Source organism: Dryas octopetala, chromosome 6, assembly GCF_963921425.1.
Source record: "Dryas octopetala chromosome 6, drDryOcto1.1, whole genome shotgun sequence".
NCBI lineage: Eukaryota > Viridiplantae > Streptophyta > Magnoliopsida > Rosales > Rosaceae > Dryas > Dryas octopetala.
Window position 1 is genome coordinate 5,841,552 of NC_141371.1, and position 13,124 is coordinate 5,854,675.

Sequence of the window (13,124 nt, forward strand, 5' to 3'; positions counted from 1 at the left end):
CTGTAGCCAGTTGATGATGTGTCGACACCGTATTCGCATCATGTCAACGCTCATGCTTATTTATTATTTATCCGCGTTACAGGCTGATCCAATTGTAGTATATGTAATTATGCAGACAGTGACCTCAATCAACATTGTTAGTTCCTCTAGTCTGCAAGGGGCATTTCAGGAATTCCAATGATACCGTTAGAGAAACAATTAACAAACATAATCTGGCTTGACCAGCACTCTAAAGTAAAGCTTGACCAGACCAGCATGTAATTTGTTGCTGAAGGCATAGGTTTGTCTGCACCTGCAAAGTCATCTCACTCGCACATCTCAATCAATCACCTAATTAATAAAGCCTGCAGTGCATGCTAGCTTAATTTCTCACCATATAAAATGCCTCATCAGCCTGCTCTTTCTTTCATCCATACAACTCCAACTCAGCATCGAAAAGGTTCAGCGGTTTTAAGTGAGATTAGAGAGATGGATTCTAGTTCAATGGCTATGTTCTTTGCCGTTTGTGCATTTTTGTGTTTATTAATGCCCGACCTAGCACTTGCAAAACATGCAAGGGTCACCAGGCACTACACGTTTAATGTATGCATATATTGCATTAATTTTCATTTACAATATTAAGTGAAACTGACACATGTTAATCTGCTAGCTTGTCTCTGTTTATTGATTTGCACAGATCAAGTTACAAAATGTGACAAGGCTTTGTCAAACGAAGAGCATTTTGACTGTGAATGGGCAGTTCCCAGGGCCTAGGATCATAGCAAGGGAAGGTGACAGGCTAGTGATCAAGGTTGTCAATCATGTTCAGAACAATGTCACCCTCCATTGGTATACCAACTGCCCAATTCTTTGTCTTGTGGTTATAGCTAGCTTTGGTTGGTTAGTTTGCATATTTTTTTTTTTAGGGTTTTTTTTTTTCATATTTAGTATCTGAACTTTGACCATTGTCTTAATGTGGTACCTAAACTTTTATTTGTTCCAATTGAGTACCTAAATTTTTATTTTGTGTCTAATAGGTACCAAAATGAATTTCTGTTAAAATTATCAACAAAAGTTAGGGGCAATATAGTCACTTCAAAAAATTTATTTTTTATTTTTAATTTTTAATTTTTTTTGTTTGTTGTGTGTTTTTTTTAATAATTTTAAACATATAAAGAAAATAATTAAAATATACTTTGACTATATTGCCCCTAATTTTTATTGACAATTTTAACAAAAATTCATTTTGGTACCTATTAGACACAAAATAAAAGTTTAGGTACTCAATTGGGACAAATAAAAGTTTAGGTACCACATTAAGATAAGGGTCAAAGTTTATGTACTAAATATCAAATAAACCCTTTTTTTTTTTAATTTTAAACAGTATGCTGAGTGCTTGAAATTTGGAGAATTATTGCAGGCATGGAATCAGGCAATTAAGGAGTGGATGGGCAGATGGGCCTTCATATATCACACAGTGCCCAATTCAGACAGGGCAGAGTTTTGTCTACAACTTCACCATTACTGGCCAAAGAGGCACCTTGTTCTGGCATGCGCACATCTCCTGGCTTAGGGCAACCCTGTATGGACCTATTGTCATCCTCCCTAAAAGACATGTGCCTTACCCATTCCCACAACCCTTCAAAGAAGTTCCTATCATTTTTGGTAACTCCCTCTACTCAAACGAACATAACATGTCACATATCTGACAGGAGAACATTACCCAGTAAAAAAAAATATTCTCGATTTGATTTGTCTTTTAGCAATCATGAAACTTATGTTGAATTGCAGGAGAATGGTGGAAAGCAGACACAGAAACAGTCATCAACCAAGCCACACAAACAGGGTTGGGACCAAATGTCTCTGATGCTTATACCATCAATGGTCTTCCAGGGCCCTTGTACAACTGCTCAGCCAAAGGTCGTACTACTATTAACATTGACTAATTCAAAATTATAGCAATAATTTTGTGGTTTAGAGAATAGACCATGTCCAATATTAATAATTTCATGCTGCAGATACATACAAGCTGAAGGTGAAGCCAGGGAGGACCTATCTGCTCCGTTTGATCAACGCTGCACTCAACAACGAGCTCTTCTTCAGCATTGCCAACCACACCCTCACTGTGGTCGAAGCCGATGCAGTGTATGTCAAGCCTTTCAATACCAAAATTGTTCTCATCACCCCAGGACAGACCACCAATGTTTTGTTGAGTACCAAATCTAATTCCCCAAATGCCACCTTTTTCATGGCCGCTAGGCCTTTGGTCTCCGGCCCAGCGGCCTTCGACAACTCTACCACGACTGGTCTACTCGAATACGAGACATCTACTTCTGCCTCAAGCAACAAGAACAACAAGAACAAGAAGAAGCTCCCTCTTCTCACACCAGTGCTTCCGAAGCTGAACGACACGTCGTTTTCCATGCAGTACAACAAGAAAATCCGTAGCTTGGCTAATGCCAAGTTCCCAGCAAATGTCCCCAAAACCGTGGACAAGAACTTCTTCTTCACTGTGGGCCTGGGACTAAGCCCATGCTCAAAGAACCAATCGTGCCAAGGCCCAAACAACACAAGGCTTGTAGCGGCCTTCAACAACGTGACCTTTGTGCAGCCCAATTTGGCTCTTCTCCAGGCCCACTTCTTCAACCAATCCAAGGGCGTGTACACCACGGATTTCCCGGCAAACCCGCCATTCAAATTCAATTACACGGGGACTCCGCCAAGCAACATTGCCGTGAGCAGTGGGACTAAGGTGGCGGTGCTGCCCTTCAATACTAGCGTGGAGTTGGTTTTGCAAGACACTAGCATTATTGCGGCGGAGAGCCACCCACTTCACCTCCATGGCTTTAATTTTTTCGTGGTGGGGTTAGGATTTGGAAACTTTAATCCCAACAAGGACCCTAAAAATTATAACCTTGTTGATCCTGCTGAGAGGAACACCATTGGTGTGCCCTCTGGTGGGTGGGTTGCCATACGCTTCCGCGCGGATAATCCAGGTAATTAATTATTTATGTATAGTTTATTGCTCGAAAAGTACTGCTATTTATATTATCTTAACTTATTAAATTTCTAATACAATAAATTCATGTATAAAACATACTCAATTGAGATAATTATGGAATTTTTGTACGAAAACCCCACAACTTATAGACTATAGTCATTCAAAACCTCAAAAGCATAGTGCACCTTAACAAACTTTACTAACTTGGTCACTTTTAGACTTTATGTATCTCTTTTAGGCTGTAAATTATGATTATGCAATCTGACTAATTTGTTTGATCTCTATGCCTCTGGTGATGTAATAGGTGTCTGGTTCATGCACTGCCACCTAGAAGTGCACACTAGCTGGGGATTGAAGATGGCGTGGGTGGTCACGGATGGAAAGCGACGCAATCAAAAGTTGCCTCCTCCACCGTCTGATCTTCCCAAATGTTAATTTCAAATTTTGGTCATAGATTTGTTTTGTTTCATTTCATTCTCTTTTGTCTTGTTGCTCCTAGAAAAAGGGTTGTGCAAAAAAGGTCTTGAGGGTTTTAGGCTTATGATAGATTCATAGTATGTTCATTGTTCCTTTAGGGTTTAGTATTTTCCTACTCTATGAAAGAATTGGTAGGGTTTTGACTTGTAATGCCATTCAGTTATTGTATTGAATATAATAGAATATCATTTTTCTTTTAAGTAATATATTGTATATATCTTTTAATGTGAGAGTTTTTTAATTGGTATACACAAGGAGTAAAATTTCGGTTTCGAGGAAATTTTCGATGGAAATTTCGACGGAAATTTTCGTGGAAATTTTGATTAAAATTTCGATTTCGACAAAATTAGATAAAAACGACGGAAATTGCTATCAAAACACGGAAATTTTGAATGAAACTTGACCATATGCTTATTTAACATATTATCTACTGTATTGATAAAAAACATTGAAAAAACTAAATTATATAGTAGGTTTTATGTAATATAAGATAAATATAATGCGCGCTGATGGTAAATACTGTTAAAAAAATAGGTCACGAATTAATAATTATATAAATAACACCTCACATTTGCTCAATCTGACCTATGTACCCCATTGTAAACTCTATTATTTTATTAATCTTCAGATCCAAATACTAACTTGTTGTGTAGCCTGTGTTATGTCTTTTTTCGTTTTTTTACTAATATACCATATTATGTCTTTTTCATAATTTATGTTTACAATTAAACGAAACACCAAAATGACCAAATCAAACCCCAAATAAAATCTTAAATTTTTTTTTTCTTTCCAATTGTCTAAAGACTCCAAATCTCAATCTACCTTAAAAAAAAAAAAAAAATTCTTTCCTTTTTTTTTTCTCTTCTTTTTTTTTTCTTTCCTTTTTTTTCTTTTTTTTTTTCCTTTTCTTTTCTTTTTTTTTTTCCTTTTCCTTTCTTTTTCTCTTCTTTTTTTTCTTTCCCTTTTCTTCTCTTCCCCCGTGATTCACGCCTACCCCCCTACCCCACTCATTCTCTCTCTTTTCTCTCCTCCCTCTCTCTTTCTTTTTCTTTTTCTTCTTTTTTTTCTTCTTTCCTTCTTCTGTTCTTCACTTCTTCCTCCCTGCCCCCGTGATTAACCAGACGGTCCAGACTCCAGACCTCTTCTTTTTTTTTTTCTTTCCTTCTTCAGTTCTCATCTTCTCTTTCTCTCTCCTAGTCCCTCACTCCCTCCTTCTCCATGTTCTCTTCTCTTTGCTCCATCTCCCTCTCCCTTCCCGATCTCCCTCTCTCCCTCCCCGGATCTCTTCTCTCCCTCCTTCGATGGCGCGCGCGGCTCTGTCTCTCCCTCCGGCGATGGTGACGGCGGCGGCTCTGCCTTTTTCCCTCCGGTCTCAGCCTCCCCTCTCTCTCCGATCTCTATATCGAAAATTTCGGCGAAATTTCGGCGAAATTTTTCAAAATTTTTCAAAATTAATTTGGTATGGTGTTAAAATTTCCATACCCCTAAAAAACGAAATTTTCGGCGAAATTTCACTGAAAATTTCGAAATTTGACTCCTTGGGTATACACAATGTTACGTTTAAAGAGAATTAATTTACTCATCCCGTATACCAACCTACCATCTCAACACTATACAAAATATTTTGATGAGTTAATTACTCTTACACCCCCTGAGGTTTATCGTCTTTTCACATACACCCCTTGGGGTTTCAATAATTACACATACACCCCCTGAGGTTTCAAAACTATTGCATATAACCCCCTACAAGAGAAAAAAATAAATAAACAAAAAAGAAAATATTTGTATTGAGGTTGAACCTTACACCTTGAGTAATCTTATTAGGTCATTTTATCCCTTAGTATGCCTTTTTGCATAATTTATTATCATTTTTTGTCTCACTATAGGGGGTTATATGCAACAGTTTTGAAACCTCAGGGGGTGTATGTGTAATTATTGAAACCCCAGGGAGTGTATGTGAAAAGACGATAAACCTCAGGGGGTGTAAGTGTAATTAACTCATATTTTGATACATACTAGACTAGTAGACTTGTTAAATAAGTTAGGTCGAACCCTTAAAAAGACTACTTGACCCAAACTCTCTCTCTTTAATATTAGATATGAAAAGAAATGGAAACAAATGAGATTTGAAGAAGAATTAAAATACAATATTTATGAGTAGAAGAGAACGAACGAAAATATCTCATCCATATAGTTTTTCTCTCTTTTTTTTTTATGTAATTCATTTAGTTATAATATATATATATATCAACATAGAGAGATGATTTAATAATTAAGCTTTGCCCATCGTTGAAATTTTATGAACAGTTCACATGCATCTTATTTATTTCCAATCAATGCAAATTTCGGTCATTCGTCAAAATGTGTAAGCTGGTTATTTTTTGTTTTTGTTTTTACATATAAGTCTACAATTCAAATTATTAATTAGCTATTGGTCTACTTATATCTATCTCTATAGTATTAAAAGATGTTTTAAATTCGAATCTTTCTATACCCACATAAAAAAACCATAATTGAAACTGAGAAAATTTTCAAGTAAGAACATCATCTTTTGATCTACAATTCAATAATCGGAATGTTTATATTTTAGAACATCATTCAAAGATTACCTTTATTAAAAATCAACCAAATACTATTTAGCCAGTTTATTACATCAAACATCATTTCAATTTTATCTGTCAGACTGTATTTGTTTGCATAGTTTAAATGACTAAACAATTATTGATTTGGCTGCTTTTTTACAATGATGACCCTTGAGGAAGAATCTAAAACATGAACGGTTTCGATTATGAAATTGTAATGCGGGTAACAATGAGGGATGATGTTTTTATTTTAAAAAAAGTAAGAACATCCTTACTTGAACGGGACTGTTGAAACTGTTAGGTGCAGGCTTGTTGTTTAAATGTGAAGCAAAAAATTTCTGCAATGATATTATTGGCATGTTTCTGTTTGATCTGTACAGTGTTGTTATTTTATAGTTTCCTGGTTAGTTAGGGGTCTGGTTTCTTCTTTCTTCATTAAAAATGTTTATTTACCAAAAGAAAAAAAACGACCATGAAAAAACCGTATCAAAACGGCATTACCCGTAAAAACAATAAAACACAAAGGGTAATTCCGTAAAATCCACAAACAACGGCGCCATCGAGATTTACAAGCAAGCTCGTCACCAACCTCCAAAACTCTCCCATTTTTTCAGCTAAAAGGACCACCCTCCCAACCCAAACCCGGGAGACGCCGTCGTTTTGGCGCCGGTGCCTCCGAAAACGCGGTCGTTTCCAGACACAATGACGCGGCGAAGCCTCAGCTTCTCTCTCCCCGTAACCGTCGTCGTCCTCGCCATCGCCTACATTTACTTCTCCACAGTCTTCGTCTTCATAGACCGCTGGTTCGGTCTCACGTCGTCGCCGGGGGTGATGAACGCCGCCGGCTTCACCGCTGTGGCCCTCATGTGCGTCTTCAACTACACCGTCTCCGTGTTCCGGGATCCGGGTCGGGTCCCCTCCACGTACATGCCCGACGTCGAAGATTCGCAAAACCCTATCCACGAGATCAAGCGCAAGGTATATAATTTCGCACGCTGTTTTTATCGTGAAATTTGAGTTTATTGTTTTAAGGGTTTATGTTCTGTTTCTGTCATTTCTTGGATTTTTATGATTTGGGTCATGCCCATTCTTGTATATGTTTCAAGATTGTGGCTTGAATTTTGATTAAATATGCTTATGATAGCTTTTGGCCAAAAAAGTCAGGGTCTTTTGGTTTGGATTGACCTGTTAAACGTTGTTGGACCCATGGTGAGAGTAATGGTGACAAGGATTTATGAGTTTGTAGGATGTTATTTGGTGATTATTTTAGCTGAGCTGATTTAGAGTCAGAGGAATCAACAAAATAGCATGTTTGCGCTTGTGTATTAGTAGGCAATTCACCATGTAACAGTTATTGAGTAACTTTGGATCCTGGTTTAGTAAAATTTTGTAATCCTTGCTTACGCATTAAAAAAGAGTAGAATCATAACCGTAAAGATGGATTTAAAAGGAAAAACAATGATTTTGGTAGGCCGTGAGTGAACCTTTGTTCCTGAAACAGTAAAAAGATTTGAATTTCTAAACTTATAATGAAGCTGTCCAATATCCCTAGGAACCTGTAGATGATGAGAAAGTAGATAACTTGGATGAATGCTCCACCACCCGCTGTTCTCAAGGCTGGAATGCATGAATTTTTCATTTAAACACTTGGAAATTGGAATGTTCTGAAGATTGCAGTACATCCATGTTAAGGTTTTTAATGCTCATCATAAATATAGTGAGCTGCCGTTATATTGCATGTACATGATATCAGTCAAAGCTGTATCTGCTTTCACTTTTTGCTAAGCCTTGAAGGACATGTGGTTCCAACTTCCAACACTTGTCGTTTCCTGGATCGTTGAAGGGCATTGTCTTATGTCAGCTTCTATTTCAAATGGAAAGATCAGAAAGATGATTAACATTATTTGTTGTGACTCGTTATCCTTGATCTCCTACATGAATCTTCAACTATTGAATTGGAATAAAAACCAATCCAATAGGGTTGGCTTACCCTTAAATTTCTCTGAGTCTCCGTCACTTCCTCTTGGATATTCATATTCAATTGTTCTGACAAGTGACAACTGAACAATGTCTCTGTGTTAATTGAGTGGGGCCAACTCACCAGGCTGTCAGTACGCTACAACGCTTATATTCATGGGGTATGGTCTTTGTATAGATGCACTGAAATCAATGGTAAACATATTTTTGGAAAACTAACAGACTCTATCCTCAAATATTCACTTTTAATCTCTCATATTTTGTCCTTCAGGCCTAGCTGCTCCTAGTCAGTCAGTTCTTGCATAAAATGCCAACTTTTCTTAGGTACCATTAGTGGACATCTAAAGGTTTGGATTTATTTCGTTCAGGATAGTATGTTGATGTTAAGCTAGATTGTGATCATATTCCCACATGTACTTGTACTTGATTGTTATCTTATGATCAATCATCCTTAGGCATTAGCTAGAAGTGTTAAGGGAAGGGGTGGGTTGAGGTGGAGATAGGCCCTGGGTTTTTATCTTTGTTTCGGGAAAAATACTCATTTTATAGAATTTACTCTTCTTGTATTTTGTTTGCTAGTTTAATTATGTTCTGTAGGCAAGCGTGGGGAAGATACTGATAATATTTGTAAATCATGTTGCCTTTGATTTCTTTCAATGAAGATGTGATCTGAAATGGTTGTCCAACATTATTATCATTATTATTTTTATTGTTATTATTATAATCGTTATTACTTTTATATTAATAACAATAAGAAAAAAAAAACTATTAGGAACAAGTAATCCTTACTTGCAATGGAATAGAAAAGTGAGCTTTGATTCCTAGTCTCCTAGATGACTGTTGGGTGAAATGCTTTTGCAGGGAGGTGATTTGAGATATTGCCAAAAGTGTTCTCACTATAAGCCGGCTCGTGCACATCATTGTCGTGTATGCAGAAGATGTGTTTTGCGAATGGTATGCTTTATCTATGTTATCTTTAATGCCTTCTATGCCCTGGATAATGTGTTGAAGTGCTGCCTCTTGGTTGTAAGGACCACCATTGCATATGGATTAACAATTGTGTCGGCCATGCAAACTATAAGGTCTTCTTCATCTTTGTTGTGTATGCTGTGATAGCATGCACCTATTCCCTGGTAAGTTATTATGTTATTTAATCCAACTTGACTTATGCATTTTTCTTCCTTTTCCTGACTATTCCTTATACTATAATTGCATGCATTGACTTCCGGGTGTGTTCCTTTCAATATTTTTTGAAACAATTTGCTTTCCTTTATTTTAATTGTTTCATTATTTTCAAGTTGGTTCTACGCTTACAATTTTCAGGTTTTGCTTGTGGGTAGTCTAACCAATGATTTCCAAAAGGATGAGCAGCAAAGTGGAGACTCTTTTAGGGCTGCATATGTAAGGTTATGTGTTTGGTGTATGTTTGAGCCTTGCATATGAGACAGTTTACTAATCATTTTTATGTTCATTTTCAGGTCATTTCTGGGCTGTTGCTAGTTCCCTTGTGTGTGGCACTCAGTGTTCTTTTAGGTTGGCATATCTACCTCATTTTGCAAAACAAGACCACAATTGAGGTTATTAGGAATTAACAAATTGTATTTCATTGTTCAGCTGTTTGGTGGCCAACCTAACCTGATTTTGATATCTGGATTACTATTTCATTGGCACTTTTTTTCCCTTCCTTTCTGGCAGTATCATGAAGGAGTGAGAGCTATGTGGCTTGCAGAGAAAGGAGGGCAAATCTATTCACATCCATATGATCTCGGTGCCTATGAAAATTTGACGACGGTATTTCCCCTTCTTCTCCTGTGGTGTATTTGTTATTACGATTTTATTCTACTCATCCATCACATTCTATTCATGTTTGACTGCTTCAGGTACTAGGTCCAAATATCTTCAGTTGGGCATGCCCCACATCGGGACATATTGGATCCGGACTTCACTTCCGTACAGCCTATGATTACCCTTCTGGTGTATCAACGTCAAATTGAAGTTTCTTGGTTCATCATCTTGGTTTGCATTGGTGAGAACAAAACTTACCAGTGTGATGGGTTGTATAGTTCGGTCTTGTGATGATGTCTGGCAGTCATTTTGAAGTGTCCTCCTAAGAGTCGCTCCAAAGAAGAAAAGGTCTTTTCTTGTGCTCCTGCTAAATGAAATTCATGGTCTAGGAGTGCATGAAACTTTTCGAGTAACGGGATTTTAGGGAAGCAATGAGTATATAGGGTTCTTGTCAATAGCCAAAACTAATCGGTCTTTGAGCAACTAGACACAGGATGTGTGGTTTCATTTCTTTTTCCTTTTTTTCTTCGGGTAGTTACTCTGAACTATAGTTTACACTTTACAGCATCTTCTCAACTGATAGGTTTGTACAGAGAGAGAATCAGCATCCCAGCATACCAAACAAAGTAACCTTTTGAAGAGGAGACAGTGGGGTGGTTGTTTGTGTAACTTGGAAGAGTTGTAATCCTTTGTAACGTTAAAAAAAAAATAAAAGAAATGATGTTTCACTTTTTATTTACTGAATCCTTGGTTCAATTGAAATTAAAAATTTTGAGGATCAGGCAAAAATTGTCATCTCCAATGCTAGTGTATGTACATGTTCATGCCTACCCAAGTTCTCAGATGCTCTTTCATGCACATGAGGAAAATGAAGTGAGTCAAGTGACAATATCTCTGAGAAAACACAAAATATATAAGGGGCTTTGTATTATTGTGGATAAATAACGGGGCGTTTTTGGAAATTAAATAATGGGGTGGTCCATGTTGATAAAAGTGGGGCTTCAAAGCAAGGAACTTCGCGCCAAACCACGTGGAGTCGAAATGGCCCTATCTGAATCCGCTTTAAGTCATTAACCACGCGACGTCCGAGCAATCTTTAAAACGCGCCTTAATCAAGCGGTACAGATCTTGTCAGATCTTCTCTTCTCACGTTAATTTCACGCGCCATTTTTAAACTGTGTCAAGTTTGTATTGCAAACCAAAAGGAGGAGAGATATGTTTCTCGTATGTACTATATAGTATGGCAAATCATCAGTGTCAGAGCACTCGATATCATTTTTTTGTTTTGGATTCACTGAGTTGACTGAGTTGAGTTCTCTGTAAAACTCGTCGAGCTGAGCTTCTCTCTCTGTGGGTCGAGATGGAGGATTACCAGGAACGCCCATCTGAAATTGACAGGTTTTAATATCTGGGTTTCTATTTTCTGTTCCTTTTCAATCATTATAAAGATTATCGCCCTTTGTTTGATTTAATGAAGTAGCTGAATTGATCCCAGTGCGTTTAATTGAGTAATTATTTTTGGGTTTCATCTGCAAGTAGCCAAATTTGGAGCGTATTATTTTCATCTTGGATTGAATTTAATGCAAAATAGGTTGCCCCAAATAGAAGTAATTAGTTATTTGGATTTAAAGGGGGCGGTTATAAAGTAGAGTTAAATTGGATCTGTTTACTGGATCCAGACATCCTAGTACTATTTCTCTCACTTGATTCTTGAAAAAACCAAATTATACCAACCCAAAAACAAATTAAGTATAAACACGCACAACTCAATTGGAGCTCAAAGAATCAAATTATATCCCTGGCCTCAGTTGGTCACTGACTCAAATACAAAATTGAATTTCAATCATGAGTGGTTGTTACCACTGGGAAAGTTGTCATCAGACACTGTCATTTTACTTGACTGCTTGGTAAGTTGTGGCCTAAGGATTTCTGTTCTCACTGTTATTTATTTACTGAAGTGATTACTTTTGTGCCCTTCAGTTCTATGACTTTGAATTTGGGTTTAATATTTTGTGTTGTAATATATTTATTGGTCACTTATTTATCCAAGCTGTGCTCTTGTTCTTGATCTTTATGGCTTCCTTGTGAAATAAGCTCTTACTTCTTGATCAGTTTCATATGCTTAATACTTGGTGATTTGATTATATTCCACTTCATTTTGTCTTAGCTTAGGCTTATACTTAGATGGGAGTTGGGACTTAATGGGACTCAATAGTTTGTCAAAAGGCTAGCGAACCTGAAGTAGTTGGTAATTCTTGTTTGCCTAAATTATTGGTAATTGCAGTCCTTAGTTATCCTGTTACTTACTTATACGTGCAGATCCCATATTCTAAAGACAATCAGGAAAAGAAAATTTCAGGCTGAGCAATTGGGCTTGCCTATATCAAAATATAAATGCTGGGAACAGAACTTTCCTTCTGATCTACCTATCTCCATGTTTGATGAAAATCCTGAAGTACAGAAGAAGCAGACACACATAATCAAGGGAAAAGTGAAGGGACTAGCCCTGGACGATGGGTCTGAACTTGAATCAGCAAAAGATAGCAATAGTTTTACTGGAGATTCTGATTCTGTAATGTCAGTTTATTCCGAGGCTAAACTTGAACCTGCTTATGCAAAGACATACCCTTACGATAGGCCTTCCACTTCATCTGTCGATTGCATTGGAAATAGTTTAAAAGATACCAGCAACAGTTTGGAAAGTATAACAGTGGTGAAAGCGGCTTCTACCCATCCTGATGGTGGAATACAAGCATTTCACAAATTTGGAAACCAGGTAGATTACATTTGCTCAGAATGTGGAGATGACTTCATTGAGCAATGTACAGATAAGGAAGTTGAAGATATTCTCTACTCCAATAGTTTGAACCCAAATACTTATGTACTTTCATCTGGAAGATGGAGTGTAAATCAAGGTAATTGAGGTTTTGTATGGAAGTTTCTGTTTTAGGATTTCAGGATCAAGTATCATTGCATCATTGCTATGTAATATATATCTAATTACATGTAGAATCTCTGACAAAAAAATTACATGTAGAATCTTTGTTTTATCATTTACTGACTGGCGTGGCATTTTCATTCTTGTGTTTGCAGAGGCTCAATCAGCAAGCAGCCGGAAGCCAACCATTGATCAAGAATTCGAGCAGTATTTTTCAATGCTTATGATGTAGCAGTCATTGCTTGGATGTGAGCAGCAAATGTGTACAGTTTTTAATGTATCTGTTGTACGTGAATCATGTAACCAAGTAATATTTTGACTAGCTTTTTATATATTCTGGTTAATCCGAAAAAAAGGGGAGCGTTATTCTCGTTTCCCGAAAACT

At 37.1% G+C, this 13,124-nt stretch overlaps 3 protein-coding genes across 4 annotated transcripts; all 3 read left to right on the top strand.

Moving 5' to 3' along the window:
- Positions 1–435: 435 nt before the first annotated feature.
- On the top strand, positions 436–3,511 carry LOC147281623 (laccase-17-like). The gene is made up of 6 exons (XM_086247812.1): positions 436–582; positions 677–828; positions 1,400–1,644; positions 1,771–1,899; positions 1,998–2,975; positions 3,285–3,511. Exons 1-6 carry the CDS (start codon positions 469–471, stop codon positions 3,413–3,415), a joined length of 1,749 nt encoding a protein of 582 aa, XP_086103938.1. The 5' UTR covers positions 436–468; the 3' UTR covers positions 3,416–3,511.
- Positions 3,512–6,604: 3,093 nt separating this feature from the next.
- Positions 6,605–10,540, top strand: LOC147281624 (DHHC-type zinc finger family protein). Of its 2 annotated transcripts, XM_086247752.1 has the most exons (7): positions 6,605–7,017; positions 8,878–8,970; positions 9,048–9,149; positions 9,340–9,417; positions 9,495–9,593; positions 9,712–9,807; positions 9,897–10,540. In XM_086247752.1, the coding sequence occupies exons 1-7, from the start codon at positions 6,742–6,744 to the stop codon at positions 10,008–10,010; spliced, it is 858 nt and encodes a 285-aa protein (XP_086103878.1). In that variant the 5' UTR covers positions 6,605–6,741; the 3' UTR covers positions 10,011–10,540. The 2 variants fall into 2 exon arrangements, with proteins under 2 accessions (XP_086103878.1, XP_086103879.1); XM_086247753.1 differs by lacking the exon at positions 9,897–10,540 and having other exon boundaries at positions 9,495–9,549; positions 9,631–9,720.
- Positions 10,541–11,004: 464 nt separating this feature from the next.
- On the top strand, positions 11,005–13,107 carry FHL (far-red-elongated hypocotyl1-like protein). The gene is made up of 3 exons (XM_086245972.1): positions 11,005–11,199; positions 12,121–12,716; positions 12,895–13,107. The coding sequence occupies exons 1-3, from the start codon at positions 11,162–11,164 to the stop codon at positions 12,969–12,971; spliced, it is 711 nt and encodes a 236-aa protein (XP_086102098.1). The 5' UTR covers positions 11,005–11,161; the 3' UTR covers positions 12,972–13,107.
- The last annotated feature ends 17 nt before the right edge of the window (positions 13,108–13,124 follow it).

Bases quoted from the DNA above. Each gene is read 5' to 3' on its own strand.
- LOC147281623 (XM_086247812.1), top strand. From the start codon at position 469: ATGGATTCTAGTTCAATGGCTATGTTCTTTGCCGTTTGTGCATTTTTG. The intron at 583-676 runs GTATGCATATAT...TGATTTGCACAG, and splicing joins CCAGGCACTACACGTTTAAT to ATCAAGTTACAAAATGTGAC. The intron at 1,900-1,997 runs GTCGTACTACTA...TTCATGCTGCAG, and splicing joins GTACAACTGCTCAGCCAAAG to ATACATACAAGCTGAAGGTG.
- LOC147281624 (XM_086247752.1), top strand. From the start codon at position 6,742: ATGACGCGGCGAAGCCTCAGCTTCTCTCTCCCCGTAACCGTCGTCGTC. The intron at 7,018-8,877 runs GTATATAATTTC...ATGCTTTTGCAG, and splicing joins TCCACGAGATCAAGCGCAAG to GGAGGTGATTTGAGATATTG. The intron at 9,808-9,896 runs GTATTTCCCCTT...TGACTGCTTCAG, and splicing joins CCTATGAAAATTTGACGACG to GTACTAGGTCCAAATATCTT.
- FHL (XM_086245972.1), top strand. From the start codon at position 11,162: ATGGAGGATTACCAGGAACGCCCATCTGAAATTGACAG. The intron at 11,200-12,120 runs GTTTTAATATCT...TTATACGTGCAG, and splicing joins CGCCCATCTGAAATTGACAG to ATCCCATATTCTAAAGACAA. The intron at 12,717-12,894 runs GTAATTGAGGTT...TTGTGTTTGCAG, and splicing joins AAGATGGAGTGTAAATCAAG to AGGCTCAATCAGCAAGCAGC.